This window comes from Loxodonta africana, chromosome 25 (assembly GCF_030014295.1).
Source record: "Loxodonta africana isolate mLoxAfr1 chromosome 25, mLoxAfr1.hap2, whole genome shotgun sequence".
Classification (NCBI taxonomy): domain Eukaryota; kingdom Metazoa; phylum Chordata; class Mammalia; order Proboscidea; family Elephantidae; genus Loxodonta; species Loxodonta africana.
In genome coordinates, this window is record NC_087366.1 from 45,155,352 (window position 1) to 45,182,106 (window position 26,755).

At 36.5% G+C, this 26,755-nt stretch overlaps 1 protein-coding gene across 4 annotated transcripts in view; it reads right to left on the minus strand.

Moving 5' to 3' along the window:
• AKT3 (AKT serine/threonine kinase 3) overlaps positions 1-26,755 on the minus strand; it is a 325,616-nt gene that overhangs the window by 40,792 nt on the left and 258,069 nt on the right. For all 4 annotated transcript variants that reach the window (XM_064276763.1, XM_064276765.1, XM_064276764.1 and 1 more), the window contains 2 exons: positions 21,196-21,324; positions 6,636-6,850 (listed from right to left, as the gene is read on the minus strand). In XM_064276763.1, the coding sequence (XP_064132833.1) occupies positions 6,636-6,850; positions 21,196-21,324 (344 nt within the window). The remainder of the gene's footprint in view (positions 1-6,635; positions 6,851-21,195; positions 21,325-26,755) is intronic.

Genomic DNA, 26,755 nt, shown 5'->3' on the forward strand with positions numbered 1-26,755 from the left:
CTCACGGCAACTCCATGTATAACAGAACAAAATAGTTGTCCAGTCCTGCAACATCTTCAAGATGGTTTGTATGTTTGAGCTCATGGCTGCGGTCATTGTGTTCATCTATCTACTGGTATCAAGCTTAACATACCCAAACCAAACCCGCTGCCGTTGAGTCGATTCCGACTCATAGCGACTCTGTAGGACAGAGTAGAACTGCCCCAGAGTTTCCAAGGAGCACCTGGTGGATTTGAACTACCGATCTCTTGGTTAGCAGCTGCAGCACTTAACCACGATGCCACCAGGGTTTCCAAGCTTAATATAGCAAGCTATATTTGGATTTGTTCATGGTTAGGAATGACAGTATGCTGGTAAATGCTTAACGACCAGCCCTCTGGGGGAAACTATGCATCTACAACACATGCATACATTTATTATAAGTTGTACTGATATAAAGGATGTGCAGCAGAAAATTTACAAAGAATAAAACAAACAATATTCTAGGTTGTAAATTAATTAGCCAATTGATTCTCACACAACACCTTTGTTAATTTTTGCTGAACTCTTGTATCCAAAGCCAGTCAATGGATACAAATGACTTCTAAGTAGCTCAGACATAAATATTGGTTAATGTTTTTGTTTATATAATTTATTATATTTATATTTTATTTGTAAGATGAAAGTGATACACCAGAGACATATGTCAGAATGTCACTTGTTTGTCAATGACATGAGTGACTTTATTGTTGAATGGTTAATAACTTTTGAATGGTTGCTGTTTGGTGCCGCTGAGTTGATTCTGACTCATAGTGACCCCATGTGCAACAGAATGAAACACTGCCCAGTCTTGCTACATCCTTACAAAGCAACCACTGTGTCAACCTATCTTGTTGAGGGTCTTCCTCTTTTTCACTGACCCTCTACTTTATGAAGCATGATGTCCTTCTCCAGGGACTGTTCTGTCCTGATTACATGTCCAAGGTACAGGAATAGTGGAAGAGTATTTCTTCACATTTTCTGCTATTCACAATGTAAGGGCTACAGACACAACAAACTTAAACTCTGCAATATTAACATTTTATCCATCACTTTCTAAAGTCTGAACAATCAAAAAAACAGCAAATCAAACCCTGATTTACAGTGTTTGCTGATTGCCCTGGTGTAAATACTCCCACCATGGCCAATTTCAAGCTAGCAACATGAGGTCACTCAACACGGAGGTGGTAAGAGATGCCCATTTATTATATGGCCTACCCAGAGATACAGCAGATGTAAAGAACCTTCAGACACAGAGCAGCAAAATGTAACAAAGTTATTAAGTGATGAATTTTGAGCATTACCTTTGCTTTTAATATCCTTGATTTAATGGTAAGCTCACGTAATTTAATTCTTTATAATGACTAGGTTTAATAACCAACTCACACAATTTCTGCAAATATAACAACTGGCTCTCCAGAGTTGAGGCATGCCAGTTCTAACAGGTCACTGAGCAGAAAGCAAACCAAGTATGTCACAGAAAATAAACAACTGTGTAATTCTAATGCATTCTGGTACTGCCAGGTGTAGGAAACACGGGTTGAGAAGGACCTAAGGTCCTCCCACACAGTCAGAACGGAAAATAAAACAATCAGCTGATATCTAGAAATCTCTGATGATGATAAGTGTACTTACAACCTGGGTATCCTAGCCCCAGATCCAAAGAGAATTCACTAAATGGACCATCCTCCTGATATGGGACTTTTAGCTTAGATCAGGTCATAATAGCTAAGCTCCCGTTTGGAACCTTCAGACTGGCCATTCTGTATTTAGTTAACACTCGGCACTCCCTAGAATTGTTGACGTCCCCTAGACCACTGCAGATGCCTTTGAGGGCAGAGATCAGTACTGGATTATTCGAAAGCCTTTCTAAGCTTGTGTTCAGGAAACCAGAAAAGCACAAACAGTAAAACATACTTTTTGGAAAGAATATTTCAAAATGTGCATCAAAGTAGTCTGCATGAGAAAAATCAGAACTTCATTGTATTTTTTACCCTTATGCTACGGTTTATGTCAATTTTTTTTTCATTCTGAATTATATTTGTGGGGGTGGGTGAGGTGGGAGTTGGAGTGGAGAGCCATAATTAGTTTGTTATTTAGGGCTTCTAGAAGTCTGAATCCGGCTTTTCTCATTCGTTTTCATGTAGTCCCTCCAGTTCTCTAACTGTAGTTCAACTTTGGACCTAAACCAAAAAAATCAAACTCACTGCTGTCAAGTCAATTCTAACTCATAGTGACGGTATAGGACAGAGTAGAACTGACCCACAGGGTTTCCAAGGCTGTGATCTTTATGGAAGCAAACCGCAACACCTTCTTCCTGTAGAGCTCTTGGTGGGGTTTGAACCACCAGCATTTAATCTGTGTTCATCAAATACATATAAAACTAAGGCACAGGCCATGAACACTATGCAAAGTCTAAGAATATAACCTTAGGTTGCCATTTTAGAAGCTGAGATTGTTTAACACAAACTTCTTCAAAGTGTGAAACTGTCAAAAATTTCAATGTCAAGGACTCCTTAATATATAATTCAAGACTTCAAAATACGTTTTGACCTTGACGTATTTATAGCTAAGAATACGAAACTCCAACACCAGAATGCCAAACTAAATGCCCCCCTATGGATTATTCACTATTAAGAACATCACTCAAAAAAAAAAAAAAACCCCACTGCTGTCAAGTTGATTCCGACTCACAGCAACCCTATAGGACAGAGCACAACTGTCCCATAGGGTTTCTGAGGCTGTAATCTCTTTGCAAGCAGACTACTGCATCTCTCTCCCATGGAATGGCTGGTGGGTTTGAACCACTGACCTTTTGGTTAGCAGCCCAGGGCTTAATCACTGAGCCACAAGGGTTCCTTGCAAGAACATCACAGAAATCACATTTTCCTGGTGTTTCCTGAATGCAACATGAGGTCATAGTTTTCCTATGAAGTCTATATGGGAGGATAAATGAGATACTAATAGAACGACCATAAAGTAACACACAAATAATAAATAAAAGCAAAATCAAAGCTGACCCACTGACAGGACAGCAATCCAGTAAAAAATATCAGAAAAGTTGAAGCAATATTTAAAATAGCTGAATAACAAAAATAAAGATTATAATAAACATTATAGGTACACTACCATGCAATCTGCATTATTTTTCAGAAAACTTTGAGGGTCCTACATTGACTCTTTTTCTTTCTACCTCTTACATTCTGATGTTTCTCAGGATTTTTTCCTAAGCCCTCTTCTTTTTACACCCTACCCTATTCTCTGCTACCGTCATGGCTCCAGCTACCTCCCAGATGTTTGTGGCTCCCAAATCCATGTATTCAGTTACTGTGTTTCTCTTAAACTCTAGTACTACTATTCCCAATTGGTTATTTGACATTTCCATCCAGGTTTTCTATAGAAGGCTCAGACTCAGTATGCCCAAAGCTAATATCAGCATCTACCCCATCAGTGTTTCGTTTGTGGCACAAAGTCAAAACTGACGGCATCTAACAACAACAACCCCATCAAGCCTTCTCCTTTGTCTATATTCCCGTCTGTTAATAAAACTCTGTCCTCTCAAACTGGTCACCCAACCTAGAAACCTCCAGGTCTCCCTGACTCCTCCCCCTTCTTTGCCACTCCTACTGAATCATTCACAAAGCTCCATTTATTGCTCTTTTACCACAAAAAAAAAAAATTTTTTTTTTTAAATTTCAGGAGGGGCCATAATTCGTATCTGGATAATTCCATAACTGCTCTGGCTGCCTACCCTAGCCCTTCACTCTTCTAATTCATCCATGACAAAGCTGTCAGAGTTACCTTTTCATAATGGAGTTCTGATTACGCCATCCCTTGCTTTAAATGGAAACCCTGGTTGGTGTAGTGGTTAAGAGCTATGGCTACTAACCAAAAGGTCAGGAGTTCAAATCCACCAGCCACTCCTTGGAAACTCTACAGGGCAGTTCTAATCTGCCCTATAGGGTCGCTATGAGTCGGAATCGACTTGATGGCAACGGGTTTGGTTTTTTTTGTTTTTGTTTTAAATACTCCAGGGGCTTCTCTTTCTCTTCTGAATAAAGATTAAATATTTTCTAGGAAACATAAGGTCCCTTACAATCTAACATATCGGCTTTATCTCCCAATGTTACTCAACTCATATCCCACACTCTAGTCACTGAATTTCTCAAATACCATGCTTACTTGCAATTCTGCTTTACATGTAAATTTTTCTGCTTAGAATGACATTCTCTCCGTAAATTCCAACTCTTTGATGAATCAACTCAAGTCTTTCAATTCCCTTGAAAGGCTAATAATTTCAACAGCAATCTGTACTTAGCTTGACCTGCACATTTATTATAGTCCATTGTAAGTATACGTTTTGTGAACATCTAGAGCAGAGGCTTGTTCATCTTTTTCACCCTTGCAGTCCCAATATTTAATGCACCAGTGCAGGAACTCCATACATCTATTATAAAAGGAAACATTAGAGAATTGAAAATGCCTCATCTTCTCTTTGGAACAATACCAATCTCCTGGGCAGACAAACTATTAAGAGTTGCCCTGTATACCAGGCTACTAACATTCTAGAAATTTACCTCACATTTATTCAAAAAATTACTAAGTACCTACTATGTGTTATTTATTGGAATGGAGACAATAAAAAAAAAAAAGGATGAGATATAGACATGTAAACCACAAGAACAATTTTGTTTTACCAGCCACTTACAGAGGGCCACTAAGGAAAGGGTGGTAAAAGTTACCTCAAGAAGCCAGGGAAGAATAGAATGAAGATTCACTGCCCTTGAAACCTAAGCCAAACACCAGGTCCCAAGGTCAAACAGATAAAATGGAAATCATAGCTCTATTTAAAGACTTACCTGTCACTAAGTGCAAGTAATATTTCCTCCTATAATAGATGTATCAATTACATTAATCATGAAGTAACCAAATTTAATGGCACATATTTAAAAATCTGAACCAATTGAGAAATAGATACATTGTATATGAGACATAAAAGACACACTGAATAGGCACCAGACTGATTCCTATTCTTGCTTCTGCAAGAATTTTTGGGAGACCTTAGATAAATCACTTAACCCTATCTGAGCCTCTGTCTTCTCCCCAGTCAAAAAAATATCCGTTGGCGTCCAGTTGATTCTGACTCATAGTGACCGTATAGGACAGAGTAGAACTGTTCCACAGGATTTCCAAGGAACACCTGGCAGATTCAAATTGCCAAGCTTTTGGTTAGCAGCCGAACTCTTAAACACTGTGGTACCAGGGTTTCAGGGAGCTGACAATAATATCTGCCCTATCTACTTCACAAGGCTGCCAAAAAAGGCAAGGAAGATAAACAAGGTAAAAGCTGTTTGAAAGAAAACAAACACTTTACAGATAAAACACTTTACAGATAGAGGGTGATATCGCAGTTACTATGATTATGAAGCACGTTTTAAAATGGTTTTTTGCAAAGCAAAAAGGTGTTATCTCTTTTATTATGTTTGCTTATTACCGGCTAAGGTAAAACCATGTTACTTATAAATTTAAAAGCATAGAAGTATGTAATGAAAGTCATCTCTAAAGGTAAGCAAAGCCCAAATTTTAGAATTAATTTATCCCTTCACATATTTTATTGAGACTCAACCATAAATAGAACATTACAATAAAATGTTACGTTAGGTATTATGAAAGATGAAACACTATATAAAGGTGGCCCAGTGGTTAAGACTGCTAACCAAAAAGCTCGGCAGTTCGAATTCACCAGCCATTCCTTGGAAACCCTGAGACAGTTCAACTTTGTCTTATAGAGTTACTATGACTCAGAATCGATTCCTCGGCAACGGGTTTTCCTCAAGATGCTTATAATTTTATAAACTTGCAGAGAAATACTGATATGCATATACATCTACATGGACTATATAGACACAGATAAAAACGCACACACGCATTAAGGGGCATTTTTAAATTAATAACGATTTCAAATATGATTTATAAAATGTACGTTCAAATTAAAACATAAACATGAACAAACAATGCTGTAGCTCACTGAGCAAAGCATCAAGGGCTGCAGCCTCCTTCAGGTCATAGCTATAAAAAAAAAAAAAAAAAAAAGCTACACAAAATGGGAATAATAAGTATGGAAAGACTGTTTTTTTAAAACCATCAATTCTTTTACCCATGCATGAAAAAGAGTATTTTCAAATAACAAACAAAAAAGTAGTTAGCTATGTTAACACTGGTTGCGGGGAGGGAGTGAGTATAGAGACCAGTCTATTCTTTTCACAATGTAAACCAGCAGAAATGTAAAGGTCCAGAGACTGAAAGGAAAAAAAGAGATCCTCCCCTCCCCACAATATCAAACAGGGCAATTAAGAAATTGTGGACACATAATATGGATAAGAAAACGCAACAGCCTTCTTTGGAAAAATTTGCATAAAATTTCCAAGCTAGGAAAGCATTGAGGAAATTTTTTAAATGTTCAATATTATGCAGTTAAAAATAAGTCACTAATTCAGCAGGAAGATATCTACACCAAATACACTGTATCGTGGAGTCAGTTATGTGCGGATTAGTTTCTACATCATAATTTTTAACCATGTTCATCGTTAACTCAATGAGTATTATTGGAGACTTACCGTTTATTTGGATCCTTTATTAAGAGCCCTGAAAGCAATGATTTTGCATCTGAAGAGAGCGTTCGAGGAAATTTAATGTCTTCCATTAGTATTAGTTCAAAAAGTTTCTCGTGGTCCTGGTTGTAGAAGGGTAGCCTCCCACACATCATTTCATACATGACAACACCGAGGCCCCACCAGTCCACTGCCCGACCATAGTCGTTATCTTCTAACACCTAAAAATGAAGCCAGTTAAAAAGATTATTACACTTTAACTTTCAAAGGATTATGCATAAAACATAAGATTTTTACATAAAAATGGACTGCAACTTTCAAGGCCTCAGTATGCTTGACAATTAAACGATGAAGCATCTGTCAAAAGATATAAATCACATCAAATACATGAAATGTCCAATATATACCCAGAAATCATCAGAGTACAGGCAGTCCCTGGATTATCAATGAGTTCCATTCTTAAGTCTGTCTTTTAAGTTAAATTTGTACATAAATTGGAAAAGTCAGGTACAGTTCACATCTAATGTCAGTCAGCCCAAATGTTTTAGTACATAGTAATATAGTGTACCTTTCTATGCATGAAAAATGCTAAACAAACACTTCCAGATACACTAAAATATCTTTAAGGTAATACAGTAATAGTAATAATCCTGATGCATGTTGCCAAGTAGCGCTTAATTGTTATTACAGACCATTCTATGTACCTCAGAATTTTAACATAATAGGCTTTAGAGGGGTTGGTTTGTAACTACGGATTGTACGTAAGTCAGACACTCATAACCTGGAGACCTCCCTTACAAAAAAGGGGACAGGTCATGTAACAAAAGTCCAAGTAAATGGGTATATAGAGCTCTAAGGATAAAATGAAAGCAGTTAGCATATTTGTGTATTTTCTCTTAGGGCTATTTTTCATGTGGTTCCACAACGTGGATTTTAAGTAACGACTTATGGCCAGACCATGCTGATTAAAGAGCATACAGTGTGCCTTACACATTCTTGTATTAAAAAGAACTAATATGAATTGAATAGTAAAAGACAGGAGTAAATTAATGCAGTGTCATAAACAAGTGTATAGGGCATGACAACCATTAAAATAAAACTGAAAGCTTTCAGAGGTCATGACATGCTTAAAATTTTTCAGAAAATATTTAATCAAGGAAGTGAATATTAAGGTTTACTGTTTGGGTTGCAACAAACTTTAGTATCCAAACCTTTAGTACCTTACAAGAAAAATCTTTGTTAAACTCAAAAAACAAAAATCATACTTAATATTTGTGTGGTACATGCCCTTAAATTTGTTTCCCAAACATGTATTACACACAAAATGAGTTTACTAAGAATTTACGAAACTACCAGTTAGGTTATGGGGAGCAATCTGCTCAAATCAAAAAACAGTAGTTTGCCATTTACTCAGAACAAAAATGTGGTTCTATCTATTTGTTAGGTTTGTTTCTCATCCAATGAAATTTTCCTCATTTATATACAGCCTACCAGCCACTCCCCTTGAGACAGATGTGGCAGTCTGCTTCTGTAAAGATTTACAGCCTTGGAAACCCTCTGGGGCAGTTCTACTCAATCCCATAGGGTCGCTATGAGTCAGAAGCCACTCGACGGCAGTGGGTTTGATATTTGTTTTTTAATACAGAATTTTCGATGTTTTATTTTAAATAATTATATATAACCAAAAAATTACATATAATCAAATAACTAAGATTATATCTGAATAATCCTAGAGCTTACTTTATTTGATCCTCTCAGCTTAGGGAGAACCAGATTGAGAAAACTAGATACAAGAAATTTATTAATGCAGGGAAAAAAACACTTATAACTGATTACAGTAAGAGAGAATTTGATGCAGAACAGGGTAGATCTCATGTGTTAACCTTTCTTAGTACAGATGACTTAAATACTTTACTGAAGATTATTTCCCTGTGACTTTGATTTAAACTTGACCAATAATTTCACAGAATTGCAGATAATTATATTTTTGGCAATAACATTGTAACCACCTATATATCTATAAAAAGGCATCTAGTAGAATATTTAAAGATGGAGGACATACTTTCAAGAAAAACAATTGTGACTTCAAAGATCTACTCAGTACATGCATTAGGAAAGTTATGAGAAAAAATTAAATTCAATTTTATCATTGTTCTGTGGCTGAAGAACACTTGGAATAGCACTGGCAATGTATGAACAAGTCTAGTTCCTATGTTTTTCCAAAAATCCTTTGTAAATCACAAACTAACCAAAATATTTTCTGGAAGAAAAAAAAAAACAACAAATTATAGTCTCTAAAAAGGTCAATCACAGAAGGACAAATGCTGTATGACTGCAGTTACATCAAAAGACAAATATATAGAGAACAAGGTTTACTAGTGTTTACCAGAGGTGGGAAGGAGGGGGGACGGGGGGTTAATGGTGATGGAAAAATCACATTGATTAAGGGCTGCACAGTCAATTATTGTAATTGCTGTCAATAAGTTGTATATCTGCAAAAAGTTGAATTGGCAAAAGTTGTGTGATAGACACATTTACAACAATGACAAAAAGAAAGTAAGAATGGTTGCTGGGGCTGATTATGTACGACCAACAACGTTACGGGATCTGGTTTCTTGGTTTGGAGGTTTAGGGTCATGATTTCCTAGGACATCCAGTTAATTGCTCTAATAACAGGTTTAGTGCTTCTTTTCTACCTCCTAGTTTGATGCATAGTGCCTGGGATCTTTTTAAAGGCTTGTAAGTGGCCATCCAAAGTCCAACAATTGGTTGCTATTGGTCTGGAAAAAAAGAGAGTCAGCAATAGGAGGATATGGAGTATGTGGGTAATTACTTCCATTAACAACTGCCCCTTTGTCATGAGACCAGAACTGGATGCTGCCTGGCCACTATTACTGAGCATCTTGATCAAAGATTCCTTAGGAAAACCCTCATCAAAAGGGGGAAATATAGAACAGAATTTCAAATTCTCATGGACTCCAGACTTCCTGAGGCTATGAAGGCTGGATGAATTCCTGAAACTACTGCCCTGAGATAATCTTTAAACCTTAAACCAAAAATATTTCCTGAAGTATTCCCGAAACCAAACAATAGTTTGGCTTTACTAGTAAAAAATGTCTGCCTTGAATATTCTGTTCTTTTAAGAACCACTGTATTTTTAAATAAATAATGCATGCCTTCTGCATTCATTAGTTGGCCATGGCCTCCCCCCACCCCCTCGACAAGGCACCCTCACAAGCGCCACCATGCCAATCCTCTTCCACATGTAGCTGTAAAAAAAATTAGCATAGTGCGCTTACAAAAAAACCTCATTGGGGGGGTAAGGCCAGCAAACAGAGAGGGTGTGCATTGTTTGTGTAAAAATATAGGATGAAGTTGACAATAGCACCTTAAAAGATTAGATGAGAATTTTAGGGGGCAGTGAATTGATGTTAATGGGGGAAGAACAACGCAGAAAAGGAGGGTAAGAATGGTTTCACGACTCAAAGAATGTAACCAGTGTCACTGAACAGTACATGCAGACACTGCCGAATTGATGTATGTTTTGCTGTGTATATTCACAATAATAAAAAATAAAATTATATTTAAAAAATTAGTTTCCATCTTTAGTCAAAAAAACGTGAAATTTCTACTTATTTGAAGTAAGTAACATGAGAACAAATAGAAAGCAAGAAATAAGCGAGGGGACCAGAAGGAATTCTGCTGAAAGGAGGTGCTGCATATTTAACTTTAAAATATCAGTGAGCTTTTAAAATCATACTATCGCTTCAAGGACCTATCGCATGGTCAGTGAGCAAAATGTACTGTTGGTGGCCTTCATCTAAGTGATAAAGGATTTTACCGAATTACAAAAAGTTTCCCAATCTAAGTAACCTTTTACTGCACTCTTCCAGCAGCAACAAAACGGCAGCACACAGGCAAAAAGAGCCAAATGCGGTTTTTAACCTCTTTTTTCATAAAACCATAAAAAGCATAAAAGCTGGATTAACTGCCTCCCGAACCCACACTTCGCCAGCCGGGTTCTCATCCCCAGCTGGCAAAACTGGCAATCCTTTATTTTTGTTTAAATACCTGGTTTGCAGCCAGAAGGGAAAGTGAGTACATAAAAAGGGGTTTTATTTTTGAAGAGGAATAAGCAACTGAAAAATGAAACTGCATTGTAAAGAGATCTGATATTAAAATAAACTTTATTCAGCTATGTAAAATGAATACTGACTCTCAAAGTAAGTGGTTTTGCTTCTGAACATACATGTATTAACTGATATATACATCCATAATGCTATAATTGGAACAAAACTGATGGAAGGTATTGTCTTACTGACATGTAACTTCAGCAACGTGGAGGAGAAATACCTCAACAATCTAGCCAGCCCTCTTCACCAGTCTTTGCTATCAATTAAAAAGAAAGATCTTTGCTCAACCCCTGAAGAGCTGGAAGACGAAATAAACAAGAAATAAAAATAAAATGACTGCAATATTCTGCAATCTAAAGTATCTCAAAACATAGTGTTTTGAGATGCTATGGAAATCTCAGAGTCAAATTAACTAACTCAAATAGAGCCTCATTTTTATTATGTTTAAGACAGAATTTTTCTCCCTTACTCAAAGCTCTTCTTTTTCCAAAATACACCGTTATGGTTAGGTGCCACCAAGTCGGTTCTAATTCATAGCGACCCTATGTACAACAAAAGGCAATACTGCCCAGTCCTGAGCCATCCTCACATTCCTGGCTAATGCTTAAGCTTGCTGCTGCAGCCACTGTGTCAGCTCACTTCATTGAAAGTCTTCCTCTTTTTCACTGACCCTCTAACCTTACCAAGTATGATGTCCTTCTGCAGAGACTGGTCCTTCCTGATAACATGTCCAAAGTATGTGGAATGAAGTCTCTGCATGCTTGCTATGCTTCTTCCAAGACAGATCTGTTCATTCTTCTGGCAATCCATGATATATTCAATATTCTTTGCCAACACCATAATTCAAAGGCGTCAGTTCTTCTTTGGTCTTCCTTATTCATTGTCCACCTTTCGCATGCATATGAGGTGATTGAAAATACCATGGCTTGTTCTGGAGGTGACACCTTTGCTTGTTAACACTTTAAAGAGGTCTTTCGTAGCAGATTTGCTCAAAGTACTAACATAAAAAGTTTACATTCATTGAACCTAAGTGTTTCAATTATTTCAGCCTACTTCTGATTTTTTTTTTCCTTAGCAAAAAGGCTAGTTTATTTCATGGTTATCATGAGAACTGGCAAAGAGTGATGTGAAGTAGAGGCGCAGCAATGGTAAAGAACATTTCAACGCCATTAAAATGCACTGTATCATATGATCTGGACATAACTACAGATCAAAGCCTGCTCCTGAAGAAATAATCTGGTAAAAGCTTTATTTTGGAGAGTTAATCCAAAAAAGTAGCTCTTTTCTTTAAACACCAATGTTACTAACTCAAATTAAGTGCCAGATTTAAGTGTGAACACAGACATTTGGTATTTCCTTTTTTCCTATTGTCCTTCGTAACTATACATGTTGCTTTGCATTATACCTACATTTAAAACCAATGCCCAGATGGAGATAAAAGACAAGGAGATTTGGAACACTAAAAGCAATATAAAGTACAGAAATGGTGAAGGGTCACATCAAATCAAAACCGGAACAGAGTACAAACTCAAGGAAACAATGGTTTAGCTTCAATTTTTCCACCAGGAGTCAGAGATTCTGACATAATAAAACCTAAGATTCAAGAAAGTCACAGCAAGTACCAATTACTATTAAATATTCTGGCAATACTTGATGTGGACACTTCCATTTATTTAAAAAAAAAAAAAAGTGATTTAAGAAAAATCACCATGAATAGCTTTTGAACGGTTACTAACCTCAAAGAATGATACTGAATAAGAAGCTATGCATTGTAAAATGATACTATCAATTAAAAGTTCCCAATGTAAATATTCATTTGGCTAATGAGCATTTTCCAAAAACATATTCTTTCCGATATTCTTTTACCAATTAGGATTTACTGGGAGTTTGAAGGAACATCTCTCTCGGTTGGCTCGCCAAGGCCACACAATGAACCCAAGGCAAGCAATTACAAAGTGGCTACCTATGCCCCGGAGTGGCGTACTGCTCAAGCTATAATCCTGACAGAACAGATGGGGGAAAAGAATTAAACATCTAAACAAACTGTCTGCACACCTATGTTGTGAAAGTAAACTGCGAACTGGGACTCACCAATCTACTGTTAATGCAAAAAAAAAAAAAATTTTTTTTCTGGTAACCTTACATTTCAGGTAACTGGTATGTGTACGTTTTAAATATAAACATACATCTATACACTCTCTCATCTATGGAAGCCCTTTATATATGTGTAACATCATAGGTATATGCAAAAAAAAAAAGAAGAAGAAAGAAAACAAGAACAACAAAAGAACCAATAAATCTTCTAACGTTGATTTTAAACATTATCAATGAGTTATAACTTCAGGAGGCGTACAGATTTCATTCATGAGAAATGCAAATTCCATGGTTTCTTGGTATTTTCTTAATAGGCATTTTACAACCGGTATCATCTGCTGTAATAATTCTTAAGAGACTGAAACTTTAAATGCCATTGTCTGTGAATTAGAATACTGTAAGCTTTATGGACATTTCTAAGCTTACGCACACAAACACAGACAGCGAACATCCATCGTACTTTCAAAAGCAAACTGGTTGAGCAGGCAAAATCTTTGAACAAGAAAAAGACTAAATGGACATAAGACTGGTGATTAAACCACACATACACATATCTTTCCAAAGATTTTAAACATTTCCTTTTCAACAGATATTATGGGATTCCAAGAACCTGAGTCTCCGTAGCTCAAAGTAAAAACAGTCACAGTAAAATACTATGGGGGTAATCACTAGTGTTCCCAACGAGGGCTAGTCGTGTATATATTCCCATGCTTCAGAGAATTTAAAAATGAACACTGTGCTTGTTTTAGAATTCTAGGTCTAGAATCATACCAAACTACTAAATAAAAATATTCTATTAAAGCCAAAGACCATGTAACACTTAAAAGAACTTCAGGTGGAAACAGCTGCTACGAGAACTGACAGACCTCTAGGCAAGTAAAGACTGACACATAAACACTGGTAGGCATTAACGTTGAACTAAAAAGACAATTTTAGTTCATATTTAAGCAATATCCAATTACGGGACAAAGTGGGATGGATTTTAATATTATCCAGAAGCAGTATAAAACAGCACTGTCATACAGAAAAACGTAGATTAAACACAGTCAATATTAAGTCAATTTACAAGGACAGTCAGAAATTGTTAACTATGAATTCTGACTATAAAGCAGACAGCTTCTATCTGAATTCATCGCCATTCTCCTTTACTTAATAGTCTCTTTAATACTGGCCGCAAAGCCTTTTTTTTTTTTTTTTCAGGAAGAAAAAGGTTTTCAAAACTACTTTGGGAGGACAGGTGTTATAAAAATTACTAATCATTAAATAAAATATTAGTTGTACACAGTCAATTTTAGAAAGGCTACTGAAGCAACTTGTTCTTTTTACAAAAAGCTTAGAACTTCAAAGGCTAGTTTTACAATCTATGGAAATACAATAGACTTTTGTCCGAGGGCTAATGAACATGTACCTATGAATGCTACTATTTTTACCTACAGATTAAATGTGCAAACATATGTAACTTTGGCCTTATTCATTTCCCTTAAGATTCCCTAGAGAAAACATTGATAGGGTCTGTAAAATGATATCATTTGCATTTATGCTTTGTTGGATTTAAAATAAAAAATAAAATTGCACTCAATACATTTAAATCAAGTTAGGCTCTAAGCACACCCCCAGGTACACCATGTCCTTACCAGTACCACTCTTAGCCTTCATTTACGTGACTTTCAACTCATTCTGAAGGAGTTAACGTGTATCTTTGGCTTTAAATTTAAAAAGAATTAAATTTCCATTTGTGCTATTGACGTAGCATCACAATGGCTTTGAGAAAAATCTTTGTATCAAAATATTGTGATCTACTTCAGATATTTTCAAATTATTGTATTAAAGGGATGTTAAAGATAGTAGGCTTCAGAAGAAAAACGACTAAGATTACAGCAAGTACATGTTTTCTAAAAATGGGGTTCTGAAAACTAAGACGAATACAACAAAAAATGCATTTTCAGCCACTGGCAAGGAAAAAGAAATCGTATTTTACACTTAGATGAAAAAAATTATGTATTTTTTCTAAATAGCAACCACAACTAGATACCATATATTTCCCAACAATCAAGTCATTTTTCTGCCATCTTTTTGTTAGTTCTAACTTGATTACCAAAGAATTTTTATTTTTACACTATTACAAAAGTGCATTTCTCTAGGTTTCCAAAACCACCTTACTCAACCTCCCCCATCTGTCACCATCTGCTTCTTTTCAGCATGTACTTTTTGTGTGATCACATAAGCATGTGAGAAATAACTAGCATTCAGATGATTATCGGCTGGTACATTTGAGGACTGGGCATAATAAAAGTGAACTGCCAAAACGTACTTAACACGTTTAATTTTGTTGGGTCTTGCATGTAAGCTACATTTGATTTCCAAACTGTTTTACAGTTGGAAAGTTGATCAGGTACTGCTAACTCAAGAGCAAAGCTGAGACTCTAAATAATTAGCACTGCATAAAATGGTTTGGATTCAATAGGAGCCAAATCAAATAATAAAATTTTACAGTAAGAGTTTATATGTGATTTCTAATTTCTTTTATAACTTCTAGGTGTGAGAAGACCATGTACACTACAAAAACAAAATTTTCTCAAAGATTTTTATGATCCATAATTTACTGCGGGTCAAGTTTATTCCCCTGTAATATAAGAAAGAGCAAAAATATGCTCATTTAAAACTACATACAAATGCATTTTTAGATATTTAACACACTGCTTGCTAGGACTAGATCTTTGGAGCTGCTTTTAAAGCAAGCAAGCAAGCAAACTCTATATACATACATACGTGTGTGTGTATATACATACGTATATATACACATTCCACCCCCCACCCCTTATGACGATAAAGATCTTTAATTCTTCCCAGGTTGGCAAAATTGCAACGTAAGCTCCATCCTTCATCAAAGGGGATAAGAAAACAAATACTTTATTTTTAATATTCTGTTTTCAACCAATGGCATATTTAAACTACAAGCCTTATTTTTTCTGGTGGTCTTTGCACCAAGAAGAAACTGAAGTTCATTTAAAACTTAAGTTTATTTAAAAATCTCCTATGACTCTAAATTAGTACATTTTGATGAACTGGCTTTGGACTACTTTCTAACATTCTTTCTGAAATATTTTTGAGACACCTTGATCTATCTTTTCACAGCCAAGTATTTCCACCAGATTCAAACAATTTAAAAGGTAAAGGATGACCACAAAGTATAGGTGAAGTAAAGGTTGGGACAAAGATCTCTACGTAATGGGTAAACAAGACTTATATAAGACAGAAGGGAAAATACTGACAGGGAGTCATTTCTAAGATAAGCAGTATTCAAGAATGTATTTCAGGTCTGATAAACAATGATTACTTATATTACTATCAAGAATAAAAAAAAAATAGGCTGGCATTAATAACAGCATGTACTAGAAATTTCCAAGTTCAAAAAAAGTGAGACACACCATCTGAAGGGACGAGACTAGATTCAGCTCTTGCCAATTCCTAACACCAACCATGTACATTTCATCACATCACTGCCTTGCTCTCAATTCAAGGGTGAATCTCCCACACCCACAGGATCAAATATAAACTCCTTGCATTCTAATCGCTACCAGTGTGCCCACCCTCCTCTCTTCCTGCTTCCTCTTTGCTGCCAATGGACCTTCCCCACGGCGGTAAGCACATTCCTTTTTCTTCCGCTACACTAGTACAACACTCCAGTCAAACAATTATCTTCTTGCCCAGTAAAATTACTTTATATATCTTATCATCTTGGTAGGCAGCAAGCTATATGAGGGCAAAAAATATTTCTTACTATTTTTGTATTCCCAGCAGTGGCGTCACTGGGGGGGGGGGCGGGTGCAAGATGTGGACTGCATCAGGTGATGCTGTCAGAGGGGGTAACCAAAATGACTGTCCATAAAATTCTTGGGAAGTGTTTCAGCATGAATTTATTATTTTTTATAAAAATATCCCTGCAGTTACAACAACAAAAAAATTTTTCATAAGCCCAGCTTACATGTATCAATACACCTCCATCCATCCATCCATCGCTGTTGAGTCGATTCCGACTCATAGAGACCCTACAGGACAGAGTAGAACTGCCCCATAGTGTCCAAGGAGCGCCTGGTGGGTTCAAACCGTCGACCTTTTGGTTAGCAGCTGTAGCACTTAACGACTTACACCACCAGAGTTTCCATCAGTATATCTACAAGGCCATACCTCTATGCTAATTTACTTTTTGAACATTCCAATGCACTCTGATCAGAGCTGTCATTGTCACCCAATTACAACAACTCTTTGAATCACATGGTTTTGTCTGCATACACTACAAGTGCGCGCTGGTGTTTTCGTTGCTGCTGGTGTTTTTATAGTCACTGATTCAGTCAAATTTTCTGGTGCTTTTTTTTTTTTTTTTAGCTACACTATTATGGCAATTAGCATGGGGGAGTGACACCAAGAGTTATCGCACCGGGTGACACCAACCCTAGTGATGCCACTGATCCCCAGCATCTAACAAAATGCCTGCAACCTAGTAAATATTGAATAAATATTTATTTAATGAATGAATCAATGACCATTGTACAACAAAACGGTCCATGCTGGAGACCAAATTAAGGAGTTAAATTCTTGTTTTTAAAAGAGAGGGTGAACACATTCAGAGTTACCTTGATGTAACAAAAATGCAGTATTGATACAAGCTCTTAAAATATAATCATAAGAATTAAATTACATAGAAGGTAGTTGTTTCGAGGTTTGTCGTCCTCAAACAGGAACTACAGAGATCACTCTCCCCTATAAAAATAGGGTGTCAAGACTTTAATACATTAATCAACGTGTATCAACCATGGGTATATAATCTATTTTCAAGGCCAGACTTCTGAAATATTAAAAAAAAAGGTATACAGAACTGTATTCTTGTCTTTAAAAAGAAACTGATAATTTCTTGTGAACTGTAAATTTTCTACTCAGAAACAAATGACTCTTCTTGCATTAAATTCTTGGTTTTGTTCTTCAGTTGATGACGTTCGCATAGAAAACAGTATCTTTGTTTCTTAGGAGATCATCTGCTTCTGAAATGAGATGTATTTATCTTCTTCCGAAATAATTTCCCCCTAATTGTGACACAACTAATTCTGTTACTCTAAACATGGGATATCATCATCCATGGAAAATGTATAGCAGGGGTAATTGAACTCCAGAGAAACAAAGACTTTGTTTTTCATGACACTCACAGAACCAATCTTGTTCTAGAAAATATGATCTTGTATTTAAATAAACAAGAAACAGTGTTTCTAATATTTTACCTAATTCAGGCACAAAAATGGAGAATTTTAACTTTCTGCACATTTGGTAACAGAGAAAGTGATATTTTTGCAGCCTTTGAGAAAGTAATAGTTGGAAATTCACTGTATGTCAAATATTAGCAATTATTTTCAATAACTCAACATTTGTGAGATTTAAATTTAACCCCTATTTGAAAAGAACTATTACAATAATAAACAGGCATGAGTTACTGTGAGTATAAAGAGTGCTAACACCACTGTGAATTCGTTCTTACTTCCGAATTTCTTTTGATTATCTTTTCCTATTGGGCATTTACAATACATCCATTTTAAAAATTACTACTATTTATATCTGTAAATAGCCTTAAAATTGTGACTTTTTAGCCATGAGGTAGTTTAAAAAGTAAAAGTGGGCTTTAGAGTCAGAGGGACCTAGTTAGAATCCTAATTCTACCTCCACTACCTCCTAACTGTGTAGATCATACAGATTAGGTAAAAAAAAATTCTGATCTTCAGATCCCTCATCTTTAAAAATATCACGTTTGCTATCTATCACAAAAGATTATTCTGAATATTCATTGAGTTAACAGACGCAATGCACTTATACAGTGTGTGGTCCACTACAGCAAATAGTAACCCTCACCCATCGAAGATTAATGACTCTTTAGCCCTGGTGGTGCAGTGGTTAAGAGCTCAGCTGCTAACCAAAAGGCTAGCAGTTTGAATCCATCAGCCTCTCCTTGCAAACTCTATGGGGCAGTACTACTCTGTGCTATAGAGTCACCATAAGTGAGAATCTACTCAGTGGCAACGGGTTTGGTTTGGTTGTTTATTTGGTGCTAGCCATACTAACCTTCTTGGATTTTGTGAGAAAAACTGAGTTAGTTCTAGCCTCAGGGTTTTTTACACTAGCTGCTTCCTATGTCTGGAAAACTCTTCCCTCCTGTCTTTGCATTAGCTGCTCCCCCTTCTTTCCATTCAGGTCTCTGGCCAAACATTACTTTCCCTGAATATCTTATCTATGGAAGATTTTATTTTCCAGAGATGGCTGCAACAATATCTCCCATCCTACATATCCTTCTACAATAGTCAGATGGGGTTTCTGTCTCTACCTTTTCAATCTTTGTGGGTTTAGGACTGCTTCAACCAATGAGTACATGATGGAAAAGTTGTACGACCTCTGAAACTAGGCCATACAAGGAGATGCATACATGAATGTCCACAGCAGCAGTATTCACAACAGCCAAAAAGTGGAGACAAACCAAATTTCCAGCAACTCATGAGTGGACAAACAAAATGTGGTATATCATATGAAATATGAAATATGATTTGGCCATAAAAAGCAATGAAGTACTGGTAATATGCTACAACACAGATGAACCTTGAAAACATTATGCTAAGTGAAAGAAGCCAGACACGAAAGGCTATATGTTATGATTCCATTTATATGAAATGTCCACAATAGGCACATCCACAGAAGCAGAAAACAGATTAGTGGTTGCCAGAGTCTGGGAGCAGGAAAACTGGGGACTGGCTGCTAATGGGTATGGGATTTCTTTTTTGGGGTGTGATGAAGACATTCTTGTATCAGCGGTGATGGCTGCACAACCCGTGAACATAGCAAAAACCACTGAATTTCATACTTTAAAAGGTAAAAATTACTATATTTACTATTAAAATTAACATTTTCTGATGAGTTATTAGTTTTGCTAAATGGAAAAAAAAAAAAAAACGGTGTTGCAGCTTCCACCTTGTTCTCTTGGATATTTGTTTTTAGAGTCCAGAGCCTAAGGAGTCTGACTCTTCTGAGAAAGTAGGCTACTAGAGAAAGCCTAGGCCACATGGAGGGGCTGCAGTAGTGCTCCTGTCATTAGCCCTGTGAAAGTCCCAGCTGACAGCCAGCAGTAACTGTCATACATATGAGTGAAGATGCTTCCAGATGATCCCAACCTCCAGCCAGAGTCACTCTTTGGTCTTTCTGGTGGAGGCTCTGTACACTGTGGAGCAGAACTAAGCCATCCTGCCATCCCCTCCGCATTCCTGACACACAGAATCCATGATTAGAATAATATGGTTGTTTTTCACCACTAAGGTCAGGGGTGGTTTGTTACACAGCAACAGTAACCGGGACACTATCTAACTGAGCCACCACCCCCACAGCCTTCCCCTTATCTTGTGCTTTTCTTTCTTCACAGTTCTTATTCATTATATAACACGTTATATATTTATTTTTATTCTTTTTCCTTCCATATAAGTTCCCGGAGAGCAGGGTCCTTTTCTGTCTTGTTCCTGTAACCACATTACCAGAACAATACCAAATGCATAGTACCAAAAAAAAAAAAAACTAAACCCACTGCCATTGAGTCGATTCTGACTCATGGCAACCCTACAGGACAGAGTAGAACTGCTCCATAGAGTTTCCAAGGAGCGCCTGGTGGATTCAAACTGCCGACCTTTTGGTTAGCAGCCGTAGCACTTAACCACTATGCCACCAGGGTTTCCAAATGCATAGTAGATACACAAAAATACATCATGAATGAACAAAGGAACGAATTACTGCAGAACCCTCAGCATGGGAAGCCCATCTGGTTGGAGCTTCCCTTGATGTGAAGTCCAAAACGTAGCTACCTTCATTTCATTAACTCTCCCAGTGAAATAACTTTCTATAATTAAGTACCAAAGCACACAATACTACAAATCCAGTCACTGTTTCTTTGTTTCTAAGCAAAGTCCAAAATGGTTTATGAAACTGTAAACCTTTTTTGTTGAAATCATTCCATTACTCTATTTTAATAAATGAATCAAAATGGGCATGACCAACAAATAAAATGTGTATCGCCAAGAAATAAAAACTGACTTAATCTACTTCAATAGTAACTCTGTGCTTACAAAGTTTATAAAAATTAACTTCTATATATTCTTACCCCTATAATTCCACATTAAACAAGTGGGAACAAAATAAATTTGACTCAGGTTGAAATTCAGGGAAAAGTAGGAGGTAATGCAATTTTTTAAAAGTGTAAGTGCTTTACTTTGCAAAACATGATGTCAACATAAATTTTTCCTTTGAATGAGACTAAAGCCTACCTCTGGTGCCAGGTATTCTGGTGTACCACAGAATGTCTTCATGGTGGCTGCATCTGTGATCCCTTCCTTGCAAAGTCCAAAATCTGTAATTTTTATGTGGCCATCTTTATCCAGCATCAAATTCTCCAACTGTGTATTAAGAAAAAACGACATATATGTTCTATATAGTCTTCAACAGCAGGAAAATACAGTTCTGAAAATGACTGCATGCTGAGTAAAGTATTTTGGAAACAAATTTTTTAGTACTTACAAACCCAGTAGTTTCCTAACTTTGTGTGAAAAGAGCCATGTTTTATCATGTATTTCATGATGATAAAATGATTCATTTTTAAACCAATGGAAAAGAGGGCTATGCTTTAAGAGCTATTTTTGTGTGAATAACTAAAGCCTAATCAGTTCTTCAAAGCAAATAGCAATCCTCTTTTTTCCTTCTTCTTCTTAAAATAGAACGTGATCTAAACAATCCCAAAGAGATGAGCATCTTCTGCTAGGTACATACAGATGGTTTTCAACAATTTCTCTTGGGAATCTATTGCTATTATAAAATATTCACTTACAGAAATGTTTTTTTGGTGCTGGCTGTAAATCAAACCTAAATCTTATTTTGTAAGGTAAGGTGATATCCTCTTTTGTAGTTCTTTGCAATAAAGAAATACCAACGCTTTTAAACATAAAAAGAAAAAGAATACCAAAGTCAAACATTCAACAGTTAATATAAATATATAACACGAATGTTATAAAGTTAGAATCCCTCTGAGTACATTAATTCAAGAACATATAAGTGAATGCTATATCCGAGATTTCGACAAGTGGCACAATTACCTGTCTTAGATGAAAGTCAGGATACACAAGGGGAGAGGCAGTTTGCATGAAGGCAGTGCCATTAAAAATAACAATATTTGAACCCAAAGTTACAATTCCCATAAAACAGAGATCCGTATGAGTCTACTTGTGATTCTACAGACTTAGATAGATGGGGCACCCTAACTTGGCCCAGTCATGTAGATACAACCCAAAGGTACACCAAATAGGGCCTTTTCTTATTATACACAAGAAATACAGTTGTGAAAAAAACATTATCAGGATGAATGAAAATTAACTTAAGGAGTATTTAATCTACTCCTTAATATGATGACATTTAAAAGGTTTTCCCTGAACTCTGAAGTTAACATCAAATTAAAAACAGAACACCACGTAAGAACATAAACAGATACCAATCATATAAAATGACTGTCATATTATTAAATGCCTTTTAAACCAGAAACTAGTTAAGCAAGTTATGTTCACTGAAGGAAAGATTAGAAGACACATAAGTCCTTTTATACAGTGCTTAAATCTGCTACCCAAATGAGTTAAATGCTCAATAAATAGTACATGTCTAGCATACTTCAGAGAAATCAATTTTCAATTTATCTACAGAAAGCTGAACAAACTCTAAATATATTCTTGAACCTTTAAAAAGAAAAGTCTTATTTTATATACAAAGATGTCGTCCATCTTCTTTATGATTTTCTAACTAGAATCTAGAAATCGAATCTAATTTGCAAGAATGAAAATAAGTCTTTAATAGTGAAAACTACCAGAAACATCGAGAAAAAGTCTCTCTGTCTACTTTCCTTTTTTTCCTACCTATTATTTCTTTCTCTCTGCCTTGGTCTGTCTTTTTCTTCCTCATAATCTCTGTCTGCATCCAGTTTTTTCTCATTTTTTCCTTCTCTTTCAAACATTTTCTTCCTCCATCCTACTCTAACTTGCCGCAATAGGAAAAAGAATTATATCATGGAGATTCTGTTGTTTTGTTGAATAAAAATATGTATGCCCTATTTTTAATTTTTTAAATGTTGATTATTATTTTAATATATATTAAAATAGATGAAGACAAAACAATTTAATTTTTAAAACGTAAGATCTTTAAAAATATTTAATAAATCTCACTTGCAACACATAAACATTTTCATAAAAACTTTAAATACATAGTACGAGTGAGTAACATTTGATTTGTACCACCATTTCCTTTCTTCTCTCATCCAAGTTGGGCCATGCTCTGCCAGTCCCTCTGTATGTGCAGTTGGAAAGTGTTCACAGAAATATGGCACCTGCACTGTTTCTACACATTTTGACATAGCTATTTTCAAGTGGCTGACACAGAAGTATCAAAATGTAGATGCAGCATTTTTAATACAAGCAGTATATATTAAAAAAAAAAACCTGACTCCCACTTAATTCTTTACCCTTATTGCTCATCTCTGAGCCTCACAGGAAGGGGTGTGACAAACAGGGATAAGTCAAGTCAGAGCTAGTATTTAAACCCCAGCCGGTGGCGTAGTGGTTAAGTGCTATGGCTACTAACCAAAAGGTCAGTAGTTTGAATCCACCAGGCGCTCCTTGGAAACCCTATGGGGCAGTTCTACTCTGTCCTGTAGGGTCGCTATGAGTCGGAATCGACTTGATGGCAGTGAGTTTTTTTTTTAATCCCTTACTAATGTTGGGATCAGGGTGGGTTATTAATTTCTATGTGCCTCAACTTCATCAGGTATAAAATAGGGAAATAAGTAACAGTACCAATCCAATGTGAGAGTTTTGAACATTAACTGAGATACTGGATGCAGAACTTAACACATGGTGAGCATTCAATGAAAGGAAAACTACGTGATGGATCACTCTTTTAAATGTGCAGAGTTTAATGGCTGATTCCGAAGTTGTCAAAACAGTCTGTGCTCTTCAGACTACACTGTATTTTAAAGGAAAGCGCCAAGTTCCAGAATGGACTCCGACAAAACACTTTGTCAGTTCACTGAATTTATTAAAAATACTTTTCAGTATGCAGTAATTTCTTTTGAGTAAAATAATAAAACTTCTAAATATTTCATAATTTTCAGGTCAGGTATTTGGTAACTGTACAAATATCTTCCATCAGTTATTTTGCTTCTCTCCTCTTCCTAGGACGTTACTTGCTGAGCGTGGTTGACAACTTGTCCATCAAAAGTATGAACAAACAGAGATGTGTCACCTCAAAAAAATGCTATCTGTGAAATCTCTGTTAGCCATTATATCGATAAATCAGAGGGCAACTAAAGAGATCCATGGCCTAGTTACCTGCGGTGATGGTTGTGTGGCCCTGTGAGTGTGATTAATGCCAATGGATTGTATTCTTAAAAATGGTTAAAATGGCAAATTTTAAGCTTAACATATTTTACCATAGTTAAAAAAAAAACTGAGAATGACTTCCTTAGTGTGCCTAATATTGATATTAAGGGTATTTAGTCATACATTTTAGGAACCCTTCTACTGTGTAAAAAGAGGGAAAAGAATTTATAAATGATCTTTCTTTTGTTCTCTCTTCTAATTCTCACAGCTTTCCTTCTTTCCGTCGTTAGCTATGAAATGCAAAATGAATACTGTCACTAACTGCTCAGGTGCTATTTAGGAAGCTCTAACTGTATCTGTTTTCTCTCCACTGTCAGTCTCAAGAGCAGGTAGTATGTTCATGCCTAACTCACTGACTTGCAAAAGCAATGATGGAGTTATAAGAGATAAGCTAGTTAAAAGAGATAACACTCTATATTGAGAACCTGGGTAATACATGCTATTTGTATCAGTCAGGGGGTTATCATCTAACAGTTCATACTTTCGAGAAGAGAAAAAATATTAGATAAGTCTCATAGAATTTCCACAAAAAAAAAAAAAAAAGCAATGGCAACATGTTTTTAGCCAGTTGAAATAAACAGGGATTATTTGATAGACGGTCTTGATCCACTTGTTTGAGGAAATAGCAGATTTTGAAATCTTTTTCCCTCTGTGCTTACTTGTGTGTTGAGAAGAAGAAATTAAGACAAGCAAGTGCTATGCTCCTTTCTGCTCTTGCTGGTGCACAGAATAAAGTTATACCCTAAAAACACTAGCTGTCTTTAGTACACTGCTTCCCACCTTCTGCACTTCACAGCACAGAAGAGGAAACTTGAAGAGCACACAAAGGTAACTGGACAAGCCACTCAAGGCCAGAAGAGCCTGGCCTGCAGGCTGAGGGAGGGCATATCTTGAGCATACCTGTAACCCATTTGTGGCACACAGGCTGGGAAGCTCTGTTCTACTATATGCCAGGCTAGTTATTAGAAATCTAAACACAAAAACACTACATGGGTAATTTTTGTATCCTTTTATTTAAACGGCTGACATTGTGATTAAGCAAAAAATGAAAATAGCAGCTCCTAAAGGCTTTGGGGGGAAAAAAAAAGACCCACTGCCATGGAGTCGATTCTGACTTATACAGGCCCTATAGGACAAAGGAGAACTGTAATAAAGAAGGAGACCCTCAATGAGACGCACTGACAGTTGCTGCAACAATGGGCTCAAACGTAACGACGACTATGAGGGCGACGCAGGACCACGAAGCATTTGTTTCCGTTGTACTCAGGGTCGTTATGAGTTGGAAACAAGTCCACAGCACCTAATAACAGAGACTCTAAAGCCTGTTGGAGCAGTATCAGTAAATAAATCCCTTCATGCACTCCTAACTCCCATTGTAGCACAGATGCATCAAACTCAGCTTCAGGTACCAGGACGATCTCAGGCCCATGGAGGCAGTAAGGAATTTCTCCTCTGCACCTTGCAGACCGAGGTGTAAGGCATCAAATAATGAAAGGAAAATACTTCCTCACTTTCAGCTCTCCTAATCTAGAAAGGATCCATAATGTACAATAGTGGAGACTTGTCAAATTATTTCAGAATTCACTACAAATAAGGGACGTAGCCCAATTGTACAATTTGATTTTAGAGGTGGAAGGGGTTCTTAATAGCAGAGGCTTAAAATTTCTGTAAAGGAGAATATCAAAGTAACTGTCCGGTTAGAAGTAGGAATTAGGGTGTGTCTTGAGGCTAAGCATAGGGTTTTCATTTAAACTGTACATTTATTCGGGATGAACTTCCGGTAGTCGATGAGGGAGGGTGTAAAAGACTCTCTGAAGCCAACTCTTTGTGCCATAATCTGTTACTCTCGAGTCGATTCCAACCCATAGTGACCCTGTAGGACAGAGTTGTAATCTTCATGGAGGCAGACCGGCACATTTTTCTCCAGCGGCTGGTGCATTCAAACCACCGAACTTTCGGTTAGCAGCCGGGCACTTCACCACTGCACCACCAGGGCTGCTCTGTGCCACCACTTGGAAATGATCTCAATCTACTTAGTGGTTTCTCACGTTAATAAAGCAAATGGTTAAATACTCTGTGATTAGATAGAAAACACGGTTAGATTCTCAACAAGTAGAGTACAGCAGCGATTTACGTATTGCTTTTTTTTTCTCTCATAAAATCCTGGAGAAATTAATTCTTAATGAATTCTAGTAACATTATATGAATCTTCGCAAATGCTGTTGTTCCGCCTATTCTGTACTTGGGTAGATATGGCATTTTAAATACAGGAAGTACTTGCAAAATAAAAACTGAGCAGGAAAAAACAAAAGATCTTAAAATATAATTCGTACCATTGAAGAAGTCTTAGGAAAGATTTCTTAAAATTATTATATGCTATCATGAAGCACGACCAGTTTTTCCTAAGTAATCT